The sequence below is a fragment of the Stenella coeruleoalba genome, assembly GCF_951394435.1.
Source record: "Stenella coeruleoalba genome assembly, chromosome: 19".
Lineage (NCBI taxonomy): Eukaryota > Metazoa > Chordata > Mammalia > Artiodactyla > Delphinidae > Stenella > Stenella coeruleoalba.
The window spans coordinates 31,728,718-31,742,011 of NC_137165.1; the positions used below are offsets into that span (position 1 = coordinate 31,728,718).

General features: G+C 35.5%; 1 protein-coding gene across 8 annotated transcripts in view; it reads right to left on the bottom strand.

Moving 5' to 3' along the window:
• The window catches only part of TRIM37 (tripartite motif containing 37), a 155,670-nt gene that overhangs the window by 138,181 nt on the left and 4,195 nt on the right, over positions 1 to 13,294 (bottom strand). For all 8 annotated transcript variants that reach the window (XM_079906086.1, XM_079906084.1, XM_079906080.1 and 5 more), the window contains exons 3-5: positions 4,935 to 4,975; positions 3,023 to 3,139; positions 1,001 to 1,088 (exon numbers count right to left, since the gene is read on the bottom strand). In XM_079906086.1, coding sequence (XP_079762212.1) covers positions 1,001 to 1,088; positions 3,023 to 3,139; positions 4,935 to 4,975 — 246 coding nt within the window. The remainder of the gene's footprint in view (positions 1 to 1,000; positions 1,089 to 3,022; positions 3,140 to 4,934; positions 4,976 to 13,294) is intronic.

Sequence of the window (13,294 nt, forward strand, 5' to 3'; positions counted from 1 at the left end):
GTTTTTGAACATTTCCATATATCTCATCTGCATTTACATTCCTTCCTTAACACTCTATGGATACTAATAAACTGGTAAACAATTTCAAATGAATTTTATCTTTTGGCTGCCTTCACTTTGTTAAAACAGGCCAGAGTTTGCTTAAAATCACTTGGCCCATATAGGAAATCCTTCAAGATTTTAGATAATGGACTTTAGCAAAATGTTTACTTATCCAGAAGTTTTCACTCATTAGAAAGAAGCAAAATCCTTAACAATGGCCCAAACCACCTGACACAACCTTATTTGTCACTCTTCTTTTGGTCAGTACTAGCCTTCTTCCATGACCTCAAACCTCTTCCCACAGCCCATTGCAAAAGAAACATCTTATTCAAAAATAATTCTCTTTCATCCACCCTGTCCAAATTCTCCACCCACTTAACTCCTACTCAATCCTTTGGAGCTTAACTCAGGGTCAGGTCCCATGGTTATTCACTCTCACCAGCACTGTATACTTATTCCTAATATTTATCACAACAGTAATTAAGTACAGAACTAGTTGTTTGATATCTGCCGTGTTCATCTCTGAACCCCTAGTCTCTAGCACAAATGAATAAATTAGGAAGGTACTTGAGGAAGAAAGATTAAAAAAAAATCATAAGAACTAGATGTCTGCATTCATATTGTTTCACAAATGTCTATAAAGTTTTTGTTCCATTTTAAAGAAACTAAAATTGGAAATCACAGCCAGGATATCAGATCAACTGATATGAGTAGACATTTTACAGGTTTTTAATTAAAATAAAATATTTATGTAAGGGTTGCACATCATACATCAAAATCTCCCAACAAAAGAAGTTTCTCTGGAATAAGAGAAGGTACAATACCTTCCGCTATAAAGCAGATACATTTAACTTTCATTCTATAAACAGAGTAAAATGATATTACTTTCTATCTAAAACAAACAAATATTTCAGTGCTTTCTACACTCTAAATAATATGCTGAATTTGTTCCGCTTACCATTCCTCCCCAAAGTGCACACTGATGGCAGATACACTTCTTACAAGTCCAGCAAAATACACTAAGTTTTTCATGGTGATTTTCACATCTATACATTATGAAAAAAAAGTACAGTTATAAATTAAATAAATTTAAAAACTGGAACATAGTTACTGCAACAAATTCCTAAGTTTGGGCAAACAGGTCAGTCAATTTTAAATGACTATATCTCAGGAAATATAAAATGTACTCCATGGCTTCTGTGAATTAAGCCGAACAATTACATGTAGAGACAATTTTTTTTAAGTATTGTTTTCATCCATCTATAAGGACTTTAAAATTACATGAAAAATGCAGACTAGTTTCTATTTAAAGTACAAAGATAACATCATTTCTGAGAAACTGTATAGACGATAAATTCTATCCTATTACTACATTTTGGGCAAATCAGATTATGCGTCCATGCCTACATGAGCATGTATGCATGCACACTTTTTCTACATGTGACCAAAGTCAACAATAACCAAGACACAGGTGATTAATTGCACAATACCAGATCCTCATTAGAAATGAACAATTCAATTTAAAAAAGTTTTCCCTTAAACTGAATAACCACAAGCAAAAGAATAAAGTTGGACATGGTTATTAATTGAATTGTGTGCCCCCAAATTCCTACACTGAAGCCCTAATGTAATTGTATTGGGAGTTAGGGCCTTTAAGGAGGTAATGAAGGTTAAATGAAATCACAGGGGTGGAGGCCTACCCAACAGGACTGGTGTCCTTACAAGAAGAGAATGAGACAGCAGGAGTGTGCACTCACAGAGAAAACGCCACGTGAGGATGGAGTGAGAAGTAGCTATATCCTAGTCAAGGAGAGAGGCCTCACCAGATACCAACCCTGACAATACCTTGACCTTGGACTACCAGCCTCTGAAACCATGAGAAAATAAATTTTGTTGTTTAAGCCACCCAGCCTGTGGTATTCTGTTATGGCAGCCCTAGTAGTTAAATACCTTTAAGTTAAATACCTTTAACTTATACCATATTAAAAAAGTAACTTAAAATAGATCAAAGACCTGAACATAAGACCTAAAATGATAAAACTCTTAAAAGAAAACACAGGAGAAAAGCTTCATGATACAGGATTTGGCAATGATTTCTTGGGTATGACACCAAAATCACACACAACAAAAGTAAAAATAGATAAATTGGACTATATCAAAATTAACAACTTCTGTACATTAAAAGACACAATAAACAGAGAAAAAGGGCAATCTATGGAATGGGAGAAAATAGGAACAGAAAGTAAAATGGTGGGAAATAGGAAATTATTGTTTAATGAATTGAGAGCTTCAGATTTGCAAAATGAAAAAATTCTGGAGATTTGCTGTACAACAACGTGCATACACTTAGCACTATGAACTATATACTTAAAAATGGTTAAGAGAGTAAATATTATGTTGTTTCTTTTGCCGCAATTTAAAAAATTGTTTCTCTTGCCTATAAAGGGGACACACTGTTGCAATTTTAAAAAGCTTTTCACTGATAAATCACACTGAGCTTACAGAAAATACCTAAATAGGTCGACAATTTGTATTTCTCATTTATAAGTAATCTGAATATCCAATAGGAAATTAATAAAAGCATGAAGAAACAGCATATTAGATACTATCTCATTTAGCATGATTTCCACACTACCGAATTTAGAATATAGCTTTTACAATATAGGAAATTTATCAGAACCATTATTAATCAATGGCTTATATATAGGCACCTTTAGCAAACCCAAGGGGGGGCCAGTAGGCATCAAGAAGCAAAGAAGAGAGATTAGTAATTAGCAAATTGTGGCAGTTCTAATCCTTTATGAGAGGCTTTAATAAAAGAAGTCAGAGTTAGAGGGTCTTTCCAAATAGAGACACCCACACCATGCCAGAAGAAAATTGTCTTAGTGTTCACCTAGGAAGCTTAAACTTTCAATAATGTCATTAAAATACCATGTGGCACAATCTATGAAACACTTGAACAAAGAAACTAAGGACATACTTGTCCTTTTCATTTTCTTCATGTTTGGTGAGACTGCAGAGTTGAAGAGTATCAAGCTGCTGTGTTACTTCTTCTGCCCAACGACAGTTGACTAGTTCTCGTAGCTGGAGTGGAGCACTGGAGAGAAAATATACATACATGTACTCTCAGTCAGGAATTTGAGATCATTTTCTAAAACACATTTCAAAGGTAAATACTGAGGTGACAAATGTGTTAACTCAATGGGGGGAATCCTTTCACAATGTATATGTGTATCAAACAATCACATTTTATACTTTAAATACCTTACAATTTTGTCAATTATACCTCAACAAAGCTGGAAAAAAAAGGAAATTATAAATCAAGAAAAAATAAACACTCTTCAGAATAGGGCTCACAATCATATTCATACCATATTACTATCAAAATAGTAACAAAGACACAATGAAAAGTATGGTTTGTAACTTATTTTTACAATGATGTATCATTTACAAAAAAAACTGAATAAAAAAATTAGCAATTCAGATTACAAACTGAATTCTTTTTTTTTTTTCCCCAGTACGCGGGCCTCTCACTGCTGTGGCTTCTCCCGTTGCAGAGCACAGGCTCCGGACACGCAGGCTCAGCGGCCATGGCTCACGGGCCCAGCCGCTCCGCGGCATGTGGGATCTCCCCAGACCGGGGCACGAACCCGTGTCCCCTACATCGGCAGGCGGACTCTCAACCACTGTGCCACCAGGGAAGCCCCAAACTGAATTCTTAATTCCTTAGTCTAAAGCTATACTCTCCAAAATGACAGCCACTACTCATATGTGACTATTTAAATTAAAAATTCAAATTAGTTAAAAAAAAAAAGAAAATTTCTTTACACAGTACACTAGGCTTACTTCAAGTGCTCTACTGCCACAGTTGACAGCAAGGCTATAGAAAATTTCCATCATACAGAAAGTTCTATTTGATACTGCTGATCTTCTTAAAAGTTAGTATGAAAAAAGTGAACAGTACATGAAGAAAAATGGGCAAAAGATATGAAGTAGTTTAAGAAAAAAAGAAATTATAAATGGCTAAAAATGTTTTAATAGATGCTCAGTTTCAATCATTTTTTTAAAAAGCAGATTAAAAACGAGATACCATTTTTCACTTAGCAGAATGACAAAAAAGTAAATGACTGGTAATACCCAGTGTTGGCAAGAATGTGAGGAAGAAGCATTTTCAATATCTATTATTAGGAACATAAAATGGTAAAAAGACCTTTCCCTTCAATGCAATCTGGCATCATTTGAAATAACCAAAAATGGAAACAACCTATATGTGTCTCAATATAAGCATAAAAAAAAAAAACAATGTATAATCTTACAGTGGATTATTATTCAAACACTGATTTTAAATGACATATATGTACATATGATCAATAAAGGCATCACCATATGTTACATGGAAAAAAAAGCAAAGCAAAATAATATTATATCATTTGTACTTTTTAAGAAAACATTTATATGCATACATCAGTACATATATAGAAAAATGTCTAGAAGAACAGGTATCCAAACCTAACACTAACAATTTCTTCTGAAAGTTAAATCATGAAAATATCAAGTCAGGTATCAGAATCAGAAACCTTTTTATTACTATCTGGATTTTTTTTTAACAGAAACTTTATTTTTTTTTTTAGTTACAAAAGGTAAGTTAAGAAGTTACACAATGATTTTCCAAAAGAAAGTAAACAATGTAATGTGTTCTACATAACTCTAAGTCAGGTAAATTAGTCTGCATTTCTTTATCGAGATAGATTGCTTATTTTCTTTTCAACTGTATTTGCAAGGAGTAGAAATGTGGCAGGTTGCAGAAAGAATGTTATGAGTATTAGGACACACGCTGACCCCATCACCTTACTACTTTCCAAATTCACAAATAATCATAGTAAAACACTTACCGGCAATGAGGACATTGAGCTCTCTGCTCTGTCAGCCAGCGCTAAGGAGGCAAAAAAATTAGATTTTGATTGCAGATAACACCATTAATTTGTACATACTGAAACCTTACATACCAAATTTAATGAGTTTAACTCTCTAGTGCCTGCATTAATTATAGGGATACATATAGAATAGCAAGCAATCTGTCTCATTATCATCGCGACAGGAATAAATTTTCAAAGGCACAGAACTCATTCCAAAATAATTACTAGGAAGCTATTCTCTCACAGGGAAGAAAGTGATCCTAGGACTCTGGATCTCACAGGGAAGGTGTGAATAATCTTCACAAAAATAATAATGATATTGTTACTACCCCCCCCCAAAATAAGCCACTATGATGATTTTCTTCTAACTAACCCACCACCATAAAATCTCTGAGGAATTTTAAGGTACTACTAAATTCCTTTTTGAAAAGCAATCTAATTGTAAGGTATATACATTATGGCTATATAAATTAGACAGAAAAACATAAATAAGCAATACAGCAAAACTTTGTCTTAAAAGAGTTCTACAGTTCAGTCATTTAAACATCTATATAACCTGGTTTCCTCGTAATTATAAAAAGTTTTACAAGAGAATAATATCTCTACTAAACCTCAAATTCTATTAATTTAACCATTTTAGTTATTATTGGATAGGGAGCAGTTTTACACCATATACAAAGGAGATGCTAATACCTTTCCAAAAACAATAGCTCCATGGTTAAATATTTTGTTTTAATTGTCTGGTAAACAGGTTTTGAGGTAAATAAATATATAATCCAATAGCTATGTACTCTCAATATCTGTTATTTCTGTTTATCCCTTCCTATTTCTATGAAAGAACCTAAGCTTTTACCTAAAGTCAAATAATTAACTCAGAAATAAAATTCCCAAGGAATCCTTAAAGAACAATAGAAGATTAAATAGGGGGAAGTGTACTTCATACCACAGAAAATAAAGCTGTAAGAAAAAAAATAGATGGGAAAGGATTCCATTAACAACCCTGAACATCATTTCTTTGGTCCCTGAGCAAAACAAGATTTAGGTCAGGTTTCTTTCCCTCAAACAATGCTCTGCTAAAGTCATAGCACTCCTCCAGAACTGGTCTCAGCCCACACCTCTCTAGCCTCATCTTCTACCTCACCCTAGGGGATCCAGCAAGATTAAGTCTTTAAATATGTTTCCCCTCTCTGCCCAGGATATTCAACAACTCTCTTTAACTAGATTATTCCGGCTCATCCTTTAGATTTCAGATTACATGTCACTTCCTCCAGAAAACTCCCTGACTGACTATAGACTATTTAAATACCACTGTCATGCTTTACCACAGTAACCTGTACTTCCCCTTTCATTGTACCTATAACACTTGGTATACTGACTTGTTTGTCTCCCCTGCCCTACTAAAGTAAAAGCCCTATAAAGGTTGGGACCATGGTAAGGAATGACACAGTCTATATTTTTTATTATGCCCCTCCCTTCCAGTCAAAACAGGCTTATTGCTATAATATATACCACTCTTGGCATCCTATTTGTGTATTTGCTTATACTGTCCCTCTAGCCACGTGCTGTCCCATGGGAATGTCCACTGATTATGTCCATAATACTTTCCTGCCTATCCCAGGCTAGTGATCTTTCCCTTCTCTTATTATTTGTGGCATTTTTACCTTGTATTCTATAATCTAATTTAATCACAAAACAAATATGGCAATTTTAATACTTTGAGGAAAAACAATGTTTCTACCAAACCAAAACCAAAGGTAAGAACCACTGATACAATATTAGTACTCAAATAATATTAAAGAAACACCTTTGTAGCAATTCCCTCACATTCAATTTAAGAATTAATTTCTCGGGCTTCCCTGGGTGGTGCAGTGGTTAAGAATCTGCCTGCCAGTGCAGGGGACACAGGTTCTAGCCCTGGTCTGGGAAGATCCCACATGCTGCGGGGCAACTAAGCCCATGCGCCACAACTACTGAGCCTGCACTCTAGAGCCCGCAAGCCACAACTACTGAAGCCCGCGCACCTAGAGCCCGTGCTCCGCAACAAGAGAAGCCACTGCAGTGAGAAGCCCACGCACAGCAACAAAGAGTAGCCCCCGCTCGCTGCAACTAGAGAAAGTCCGCACGCAGCAAAGAAGACCCAACACAGCCAAAAATAAATAAATAAATAAAATTTAAAAAACAAGAATTAATTTCTCTCCTTCATTAAATGGAAGAATCACAAGCTTGAGACATTATTCAAACCTGAGTCTTATTCCTAGCTCTGGCACTTACTATGCGACACCAGACACGTGACTGATCTCAAATTTCCTCATATGCAACAAGAGAATCAGCATTCCTACTCTGCAAAGCTGTTTAAGGGAAATCCTCAACAAAAACCTAGCAAACCAAATTCACAAAGAGTATACACCTTGACCAGGTGGGATTTATTCCTGGGATACAAGGATAGTTCAACCTACAAAAATCATTCAATATAATACATCACATTAAGAAATATAATAATATATTATAATATATTAATATATCAATATATCAATTATATCAATATATCGATTATATCAATTTTATATATATATCAATTATAATATATCAATATATCAATTATATCAATATATCAATTATATATATTATATATATTATATATATAATATAATTGATATATCAATATATATAGATATATATATCAATTAAATTGATATATCAATTATATATATCAATATATCAATATATCAATATATCAATTATATCAATTATAATATATAATATATATATAATTATCTATATCTATATATAATATATATAATTTTATATATATTATATATAATATATCAATTATATCAATTATGTATATCAATATATCAATCATACCAATATAATATATCAATTATATCAATTATATTATATATAATATATATAATATAACTGATATAATATATCTATATATATATCAATATATATTGATATATTATATCAATTAAATTGATATAATGTATCAATATATATTAATATATCAATATCAATTATATATATATCAATTATAATATATCTATATATATTATATATAATTATATATATTATATATATCAATTATAATATATCAATATAATAATCACATTAAGAAAATGAAGGAAAAACCCACATGATCATCTCAATGGATACAGAAAAGGCATCTGACAAAATCTAATATCCTTTCATAATAAAAACACTCAGACTTCCCTGGTGGCGCAGTGGTTGAGAGTCCGCCTGCTGATGCAGGGGGCACAGGTTCGTGCCCCTGTCCGGGAAGATCCCACATGCCGCAGAGCGGCTAGGCCCGTGAGCCATGGCCGCTGAGCCTGCACTCCGCAACAGGAGAGGTCACAACAGTGAGAGGCCCACGTACCACAAAAAAAAAAAAAAAAAAAAAAAAAACACTCAAGAGGGCTTCCCTGGTGGCGCAGTGGTTGAGAGTCCTCCTGCCGATGCAGGGGACACGGGTTTGTGCCCCGGTCCGGGAAGATCCCACATGCCGCGGAGTGTCTGGGCCCGTGAGCCATGGCCGCTGAACCTGCGTGTCCGGAGCCTGTGCTCCGCAACGGTAGAGGCCACACCAGTGAGAGGCCCGCGTACCACAAAAAAACCAAAAACAAACAAACAAAGAAACACTCAAGAAACAGGAAAAGAAGGAAACTTCCTCAACTTGATAAAAGTTCATACATAAAAAACCCACAGCAAACATCATACTCAATGGTGAAAGACTGGAAACTTGTCACAAAGTTAGAGGGCTCATATTTCCTGATTTCAAAGTTTACTACGAAGCTACAGTAAATTAAAAGTTTGGTACTGGCATAAGGACAATGAAATAGAATAGAGAGCCCAGAAATAAACAGAAAGGGACAAATAGTCTATGATTCCATTTATACGAGGTAGTCAAATTCATAAAGAAGGAACAGTGGTTACCAGGGGTTGGGGGAGGGTAATGGACCAAAGTAATAAAACTACACATCCTTGTCTTTTTCCTGATCTTAAGGGGGAAGTATGTACTACTACATACCTATAAGAATGGCTAAAATTCAAGACTGAACATACCAATACCAAGTGTTGGCATTAACATGGAAGAATGGGAACTCTCATACACTGCTGTTGAGAATGTAAAATGATTCAATTATTTTAGAAAACAGTTTGACAATTTGTTAAGCAGTTAAACATACACCTACGATATGATATAGCCATTCCACTCCTATTTACCCAAGAGAAATGAAAGCTTAAGTCCATTGAAAGACTTGTATACAAACATTCATAGCAGTTTTCTTCGTAAATGCCCAAAACTAGAAGCAACCTGTATGTCCATCAGCAAGTGAATGGATAAACAAATTACGGCATATGCATACAACGGAATGCTACTATGCAGCAATAAAAAGAAATACTATTTTTTAATTTTATTTATTTTTTTATATAGCAGGTTCTTATTAGTTATCTATTTTATACATATTGGTATATGTACGTCAATCCCAATCTCCCAATTTATCCCATCACCACCCCCACCTCCCCCTGCCACTTTCCCCCCTTGGCATCCATACACTTGTTCTCTATGTCTGTATCTCTATTTCTGCCCTGCAAACCGGTTCATCTGTACCATTTTAAAAAGGAATACTATTGATACAACAACATAGATGAATCTCAAAATAATTTTGCTGAGAGAAAAAAGCCAGACCCTTAAGAGTACATACTATAAGATTCCATTTGTATAAAATTCTAGAAAATGCAAACTTATTTATAGTGATAGAAAGCAGATCACTGGTTGCTTGAGAACAAGACAAGAGGAGGCAGGGACTACCAAGAGGCACAAAGAAACTTCTGTGGATTAGAGATATGTTCATTATCTTGACTGTAGGGATGGTTTTTCAAGTGTATACATTTGTCAAAACTTATCAAACTGTGTACTTTAAATACGTGCAGTTTATTGTATGTCAAATATACCTAATTTTAAAAGGTTGAAAAATTAAGAACAAAGTCAATAATTATTGGCAAATTGCTACCAATGTTAAAAATCAAGAGGGGGTAAGAAAAAACTGGATGAGAAAGATGTGGCAAAATAACGGGAAAAAATACAAAAGAGCAACAGGTATTGAGAGAAAATCAGCTGAGTACAGCTAGATAAATGAAGACCTGGCCTGAAAACACAGCCAATGTTCCTGCTTTTGGGTATGCCTGTGGAGGCATCAGGGAGTTGTGGGTAGAGTGCTGGCCTGGGGATAAGTTTAGTCTTGGTCTGTCACCAACTACTACGTGACTTTGGACAAGTCTATTCATGCGTCTGGGCCTTAGTTTGTTAAAATGACACAAGTATCTGGACTGCCAAAGATAGTTCAATTTCTGTGGACAAATGAACAGAGATGAGATGGAAGAGAAGGGAAAGCATTCAAATAAACAATATTACAATATGATTGTGTGGAGTGCTCAGCGTCTCAAGGACTTTGCTCCTGTAATTACCCCTCCTCTCTCCAATTATTCTCGACTGGTTCAGTCCCAGGAAGGTATAAACCTTCTCCTAAAAGATGACTCTCAACATCCCCCTTCAACCCATTACCTTGTTTCTCCCCTTTACAACAAGATTCTGTGACAGTTCTTATACTTGCTGTCTCATTCTCCTCCCACTCTCTGACATCAAGTTTTTGCCCCCACTGTTCCACTGAAACTACTTATCGGGGTCACCAATAACCTACATATTCTCAAATCCAAGGGATTTCCCTGGTGGTCCAGTAGTTAAGACACTGCACTTCCTGGTCACGGAACTAAGATCCCGCGTGCTGCGCAGTGCAGCCAAAAAAAAAAAAAAAAGAAAGAAAAAATCAGATCCAATGGTCAATTCCCAGGCTAGAACCATATGACACAGCTAAACTACTCTCTTTTTTTTTTTAGTTTTTTATTTTATTTATTTATTTATTTTTGGCTGTGTTGGGTCTTCGTTGCTGTGTGTGGGCTTTCTCTAGCTGCAGCAAGCGGAGGCTACTCTTTGTTGTGGTACACGAGCTTCTCATTGTGGTGGCTTCTCTTGTTGAGGACTCTAGGCACGCAGGCTTCAGTAGTTGTGGCACGCAGGCTCAGTAGTTGTGGCTCGCGGGCTCTAGAGCACAGGCTTAGTAGTTGTGGCACACAGGCTTAGTTGCTCCACGGCATGTGGGATCTTCGTGGGCCAGGGATCGAACCCGTGTCTCCTGCATAGGCAGGCAGATTCTTAACCACTATGCCACCAGGGAAGCCCTAAACTACTCCTTTTTGAAACATGTTTTTCAGTTGAATTCTGTGATGCCTCACTACTCCTGGCTCCTTCTTATTATCCTGCTGAATCCTTCTCCTAACATCTAAACACTGAGTGACCCAGAGTTCAGACCTAAAAATGTCTTCCCACAGGAGGTAATCTGGTGGTCTGATCTAGTCCCCTGCCTTTAAATACTATCTATATGCTAATTATTCAATCTCTCTAACGTCCCCTTCCTCAAATCCAGGTTCATTCCCCTTCCTCAAATCCAGGTTCATATTTCCAACTGTCAACCTCTCCAGTTAGATGTATAATAAACATCTCAAACTTTACATATTAAAATAAAAAAACTTTATACATTAAAAGGGTGAATTTTATGTTATGTGAATTATATCTAAATTTTTTTAAGATTTTAAAAATTACAAGTATTGTAATAAAGTGAACTAGTCCAAAATTTTGAACTGGAGTATCACAGAGTCACAAATTGGTTTTTTGTTTCTTTTTTTTTTTTTAAACAAAGAACTATATTTAATCATACCGCGGGCTTCCCTGGTGGCACAGTGGTTAAGAATCAGCCTGCCAATGCAGGGGACATGGGTTTGAGCCCTGGTCCAGCAAGATCCAACATGCTGCGGAGCAACTAAACCCATGTGCCACAACTACCGAGCCCGCAAGCCACTACTGAAGCCCTCGTGCCTACAGCCTGTACTCCTCAACAAGAGAAGTCACCACAATGAGAAGCCAGCGCGCCTACTCTATACCCTAAGCCAGTTTCATTTTTCTTTATGCTATGAAGAATATCTAACATATAGCCATTTACTTTTTTGCCTATATCCCAACTAGAAAACAAGTCAATTCCTTGAGAAGTCAGTGCCTAACTCCAAGTCCACAATTAATATTTGTTCAATGAATGAACAAATGAATGGTGAATTCAGGAACCAGAACAACTCTGAAAAAGGAAGGTTAGAACCATATTATTCAGACAGTCTGAATATAAGGCTAATGTTCTTGGACTTTATCCTTCAGGCAATAAATCTCTGAGGCTTCTGGGAGGGAAAAAGAATGACATTACTGGAAAATATCAATATGGCAGCAGGATACAAAATGGACGAGAGAAGAAAAGACTCAAGACAGAGAGATCAGTTAGATAGTAACTATAATTATCTAAGCATGAGGTAATAGATGTCTGTATTTCTCTATTAGGATGGTAATAATAAGAACAGAAAGGTAGGACAGATATAAATGACACTAGGAGATAACTGACAAGACAAAAATTATTGGTGTCAGAGGTTTCAAGTTTGATTAGTAGAAAAGAACAAACAAACAAAAAAATTCAAAAAGAGTCAATTTGAGAAAATAATAGGAAGAATTTGATCTAGAACAAAGTTCAAGATGCTGGAAGGACAATCAGATAAGACATTTATAGGTCAATGCTGAAGGAGTAGATTTAGGAGCCATGCACACAGATGATAGTTAAACCTGCAACAGTAAATCAAATTTCTCAAAGTAGATAAAAATTTCCCAGAAACTTCATAATAGAGAATGCCAGCGCAATATTTAAGAAATAAATACTTGTAAGGAACAGGAGGTGGAAGAGGAAAAGTGAAGAAATGAAGAATCAATGAGTGGACTTCCCTGGCAGTCCAGTGGTTAAGACTTCGCCTTCCAATGCAGGGGGTGTGGGTTTGATCCCTGGTCCAGGAGTTAAGATCCCACATGCCTCAGGGCCAAAAAAACCAAAACACATAAAACAGAAGCAATATTGTAACAAATTCAATAAAGACTTTAAAAATGGTCCACGTAAAAAAAAAAAAAAAAAAAACTTAACAAAAAAAAGAATCAGTGAGGTATAAGGTAATAACCAGAGATCATATGTATGCTGAACCTTCATCAAAAGAGCTGAGTCCAGATCTACTCTACCAATAAATTAACTACAGTGATAGAGGCCAATTACTTAATTTCTCTAGCTTCATTCAGCTTTACCATTTATAAAACATAATGATATGTATGAGTTGCTATTTTTACAATAGAATAATACAACACCTTACAAATGGAGAGTACATTTTAGTTTTTTTTTTAAACAAGTGTCCACCATCAG